The sequence below is a fragment of the Cajanus cajan genome, chromosome 4 (assembly GCF_000230855.2).
Source record: "Cajanus cajan strain Asha chromosome 4, NIPB_CcT2T_4, whole genome shotgun sequence".
Taxonomy (NCBI): Eukaryota; Viridiplantae; Streptophyta; class Magnoliopsida; order Fabales; family Fabaceae; genus Cajanus; species Cajanus cajan.
The window spans coordinates 7,768,040-7,773,446 of record NC_138520.1 but is presented as its reverse complement, the minus strand read 5'-3'; the positions used below and the strand labels follow the sequence as shown (position 1 = coordinate 7,773,446).

At 32.7% G+C, this 5,407-nt stretch overlaps 1 protein-coding gene across 1 annotated transcript; it reads right to left on the bottom strand.

Moving 5' to 3' along the window:
- Positions 1-1,610: 1,610 nt before the first annotated feature.
- On the bottom strand, positions 1,611-4,003 carry LOC109802190 (WAT1-related protein At5g07050). Its single transcript, XM_020363431.3, has 7 exons — positions 3,678-4,003; positions 3,493-3,555; positions 3,296-3,412; positions 2,944-3,196; positions 2,694-2,852; positions 2,369-2,520; positions 1,611-2,071 (listed from the first exon to the last, which is right to left on the bottom strand). Exons 1-7 carry the CDS (start codon positions 3,878-3,880, stop codon positions 1,840-1,842), a joined length of 1,179 nt encoding a protein of 392 aa, XP_020219020.1. The 5' UTR covers positions 3,881-4,003; the 3' UTR covers positions 1,611-1,839.
- Between the last annotated feature and the right edge of the window lie 1,404 nt (positions 4,004-5,407).

Here is a 5,407-nt window from a genome sequence, read left to right as displayed (position 1 = left end):
CTGTTCTAGATCAGAGCAAAATTGATGTGAATCTAATACCAATAAAATAATAATGCTGCCTAATCATCCACTAATGTCCATTTCTTAGTTAAAGTTCCAAAACAGTTAATTAATCCAACCAAGAGCTAACCTCAGCAAAATTGGTTTGGTCACCTCAAATTTGCATTAAGCAAATTGTCATTTTCCTTTAAAGCTTTGAAATAGATGTTTTTTTTTTTTTTTTTTTTGTTAAACATTGAAATTCAGAGAATTTTTTTGTTAATTATGTTTAAACTAGTTTGATTTTTGAGTTCATCTACAGTATAGAAAAAGAAATATACTGCTAATCTTTCTTGTGAATCGAAGTTAGAGCAAAACGTGACATTGGTTGGTGGCATTGTATCTAACAAAAATAAATACATCATATCCTCCAAGTTGGCCACACAATTGACACGACAGTGATAGTAAAAGAATTTTAAGAATCAGAATGTTTATACAAGCATTTTGCTGAAATGCAAATCTGCTTCTCTAATCTCATGGTTGCATCACTTGGAATCATGACGTGATTATTCCTCTCTAGATATTCAGTGTGATGAAGGATGTGTTGTATCACGTTACAGATAGAAGAGAATCTGTCCTTGAAAAGAAGGTTGGACATATTTCAGGGGATAATCTTTTCACTACTCTAAACTATTACATACCTAAAAGCTTTAGGCTCTGATTAATTGATCATTAGTTCACACATGAACCTAAATTCCACCTTAACTAAGTCCAGAATAAATCATCCACTGAAATTAGAACATTCCCGATTTCCCGTCCCAGTTCTTCTTATTTCTAATTAAGTTGATTATTTATTTAGAATAAATGGTTGACTAGTAATCGTTATAGTGTGAAATCTCATCTAGAAAATCGTGTGAACTTAAGAGAATAGAGTAAAAAAATAAGCAAAAGAAATAGAAATTCTTTATTCCTATGCACGATTGGTGTAGTAGAATCTTGTACATTTAATGTACCGTCACATCATTTAATGAAACTTGATAATTCATAAATATCAAATTCGCTGAATGATATTCGTTAGGTGTTAGTATAAGGGTTTGTCTGACAAAGTTGGCTAAATTTGGTGCTGGTATAATTTAAATTTAAATCGTTAAATGTAATGATATGTGAACAAATTGGTCTTAATTACAAATTTTATTACATAAACTGTATAAAAGTGAGAGGATTGAGCTCTAATTTTTTTTAGACTAATTATAGTTTAATTCTCAAAATATCTTTAGAATTTGTGTTTTTGTTTAAAATCTTATTAAAGAGGGTCTTACATGTTAGTTATGAAAATTTTTATTAAAGAGGATTGATTGCTTTGTTCCAAATATGCTTACTTTACTTTGTCATTCTTTTACTAATATTCTGCTTCTGCCAACCGAGTAGCAGCCTAGCAGGAAACTCGTATCTTATATAGTTATATGATTATATAAGTTTAAGCTCCAATTAATCAATTAATTAATAATTAATAAGGTAAAGATGCTGATATTATAGAAAACTTTCATGTACGATTAGACCCTTTATACCTGCAATCAGATGTCAGTAATTCTTCCACGGACATGAAGAGATAGAAAGAGATAGAGAGAGAATTGTGCAAAGTCAATTTTCCTTTAACCAAAGTGTGCAAAATTTAAGTTACATTATGGACAGTAAGGTCCACACAGGAGTCCTAATCAAACCACAAAAAAAAAAAGTTGTAGTTAATTTTCCGAAGAAAGATGGTTGGTTACACAAAACCCCTCGCAATTTCTCTGCTCTCAATTACCCTTTTTCATTGCAGCCTCAATTATTATTCATCCTTGTCTAATCTCCACTACTTCAAACTTTTGGAACACTAATGGCTACCCTTAACTCATTGGAATCTTCACCCTTTTGCATCTCAATGTCGTTGTTTGTTTCAGCTTCTTCCATCACAGTTTCCATCCTTCCATTTTCTGAACAACACTTGACTATCTCAACGGTTGTCTCTGCTTCTATCTCTTTGTTCTCCTTGTGTTTGCCCCACAGAACCGAGTAAAGTCCAATTACTATGAGAATAGCTCCAACGACCCTGTAATCACAATTGGATAAATCAACATCAGTAATTGCATTAACACCGAAAAACTTTAGTTTCTTTCTCTAGTTGTTTACCACTGTTTCAAAGTTTGTGCCTTTTATGATTGCGATGTTTCAACTTTCATGTAAAACACAACTTTTAGTTTGTGGTAAGAAAACGATAGAAAGAAGAGAGTGACTCCGTTTTAAAACTCATAAGCTGTGAGACGAAACCGCATGAAAGCGAAGTTTCTTTCTGGCTAAAAACATGAAATGTTCATTGGGAATGAGAATAGTGATAGGAAGTACTTACCCTCCTAGATATGTTTTTTCTGCAAGGATGAAAGCACCCATGATGGCCACGATAATCATCATTAAAGGGCTGAAAGCAGTGACGAAAACTGGTCCTTTTTTCTGCATGACAATCCCTTGAACATAATAGGTAATACCTGATGATATTATTCCCTGTTCACAAAAATTTACATCCATTTAGACTCTCAAATCATATGTTTAATTAACAAATAAATAGATAGAAAAGTTGATTAAAATCTGATATGACAAAAATAATGAATAAGTATGACACATAATTTTCACTTTATGAACTAGCTTTTAGAGTTGAGATTAGTCGAGAAACTTACAGCATAGGCTGCAGCAAGAAGGTTCATGTCCCAACCAATGTTCCAAACAGATGGTTTGTGCTCCATGACAAAGGTAACTGCAATTGATTGCAGTGTACCTAAGGCACACACAAGTGCTGTGAGGGAAAGTTGAGCAGGGTATTTCCTTAATGTCACAGCCTGCATTAATCATAACAAAGACTTGTTAGTAATCAAATAATGCATCATGAATATGAATTAAAGTGGCTAAAGAATTCTTTCTATCACTTGCCTGAAGGATGAAGAAAGAAGCCCATGAAAGGGTAGCCATTATGAGCAGAATAGAACCCTTAACCCAATCCTTTTCACCCGAGTCAGAGGTGTTTTCAGGTTCATAGTTTCTGGGGTGATGCATGTACTTGGATCCCAAGAAATTGATGACTTGTCCTTTGTACAGTGTCATCAACATAGCCCCAACAACCGTTACTATAGTTCCAATCACCTTTGCTTGGCATCTTACTTTTCTCATGTCTATCTTCTCCATCCTAATCCATCCCAAAGAGAAAGCAAAACCATGTTATCCCAAAGCAATAGAAAGAAAGAAAGAAAAAAATTAAATTATCCAATTGTGTACTTAAATATACCTGAAAATAGCTGCCATCACAAATGTCATCGCAGGAAGCATGTTGCTTATCGCACATGAATATGTAGGGGAAGTGAACTTCAATCCCGCATAGTATAAGTTCTGATCAATTACAGGCCTGTATATAAAAATTTTTTTAGAACATGTTTCTTGGATCCATCCATCATAACGAACACTTCTAAAGAGAAAAATACTAACCCAAGGAGACCCAACACGAATATTTGCATGAACATAAGAAATGTAATCTTGGGCCTCACTTTCCTGTCAATGACAGAGAGAAAAAAAGAAGGTTGATCAGAAAATGATTCAAAACAACGAAGCCAATGATTTTCACTTTTCTTCTCCCATTTTTTTATTTTTTTATGTGAATGAGTGACAGGTACCTCTCGAGAACAAGAGCAAAGGGAGCAATAGCTGCAGTAGCAAAAGCATGTCTATAAACCACAAGCACATAGTGGCTCATCCCACGGTTGAGGGAAACCTTAGTGATTATAGTCATACCAGCGAACCCGAATTGCAGAGAAATCATAGCTATGTAAGGCTTGCACCTCTGAAAAAAACTCCCACAATAACCATCTCCTTCCATTTTTCTCTCTTTGATGTGTACGAGGTAAAGGACGGTACTATGAACTAGGAACAGCGTTGTGTGTAACAGAGGAAGAACACTTGAAGTTGTTTGTGTCTCCTAAGTGAAAAACGTTACCCCTCTATGGTATTTATAAGCCTCGTGGGAGAACCGTACTCAGAACTAACTACCGTTGTAAGTGTGTAACAAAAATTAATTGGAAGCGTGTAAGGATCTCACCTTCAAGCTCACACGTGACCAACTTTTTGCACTAGGTTTAATACGTAAGCCACAGGATATTCTTATTTGTTGTTGTTGATGTGTGTTTGTGCAAGAAACATTATGGACTCTACGTGGCAATAATTTTATTGTTTTATTTATTGGTGAAATTTAGGTAAATGGCAATCATTATTTTAATGTAAAGTTTCATGCACCAAATAATTTTTTAACATTGTTATGTATTTTCTAAGAAAAAGATAACTTGGAGTATTGAAAATTTAGAATGTATTGTTATGTTTAAGAGTTAATCATTTATACATTATTAGTATAACTAATCATATTTTTTAAATTATTTTATTTTATTTTATTTTTATTTAATTAATTAAATAAATAATATGATATTATTAAAAGACGTGATTGATTGTTAATATAAAAAAATTATGTTTAATCACTTTTATTTATGAAAACTATGTAATAAGTATATAATAAAAATGATGTTGGATCAGATAAGTATAATAGTGGATTCCACTTGTTTTTAGCATGGAGTGGCCATTAGGGGGCCAATGAGCTCAGGTCGCTCTCAAACCATTTCTGCCTGAGTTTGTCGACGCGGCGAGTTTCTGCCACACCTTATCCATCGGAACGATAGTAACTAAACATAGAAATCTCTTTTATCTAATTTGTTTCATCTTTAATGTTTCATACTTGTCATGCATGGTTAAAATTATTATTCAGGAATTCTAAAGCAGAACTCAATTATTGGAAAAGTATGTCTACTGCTGTGTAGTGACATTATACAATCATTATTCTTTTCATTTAGCTAACAAAGGTTCGTGAGCAAGAATTATTAGGCTCATATTCTATAAGAACATGATTTCAAATCTCTTAATTTATTAATGTAAAAAACTTTGATCTGAAAATTTATATGTACTTTTATAAATACTTATATATACACGAAATGTATCTTCCTTCGCTGGTGAAAAATATATATATCCTAACATTAAAGGTTCAAAGGAACTGATGTGGTTCCTCATTTTTGCAAATATTTTCGGGGAAGTAATTTAACAAATAAATATGCACGTCATTATGTATATGGGAGGGATTTTTTTTTTTTTAAAAAAAAAAATAAGTATCATAAGGTTTGATGAGTTTTGAAGATATTCACTTTCTGGAAAGAACCTGCTTTGTTCCTTAAGGAATTAATTTCGCACTCAAAATGTTTGAAATCATTAAAAACCAAAATAAATAAGTAAAATAAAATTGAAGTTTGTTGATGAATCACGATATGCCTTTATTTTAAGGGTGAGAAAAGTGGAGTATTTTGTTGGT

What these genes read in the sequence shown, in the direction of transcription:
- LOC109802190 (XM_020363431.3), bottom strand. Translation starts at nt 3,880, where the DNA reads ATGGAAGGAGATGGTTATTGTGGGAGTTTTTTTCAGAGGTGCAAGCCT. An exon ending in TTTGCTCTTGTTCTCGAGAG is followed by an intron (nt 3,556 to 3,677) that starts GTACCTGTCACT and finishes TGTCATTGACAG; the next exon opens with GAAAGTGAGGCCCAAGATTA. An exon ending in GTGATGGCAGCTATTTTCAG is followed by an intron (nt 3,197 to 3,295) that starts GTATATTTAAGT and finishes GGGATGGATTAG; the next exon opens with GATGGAGAAGATAGACATGA.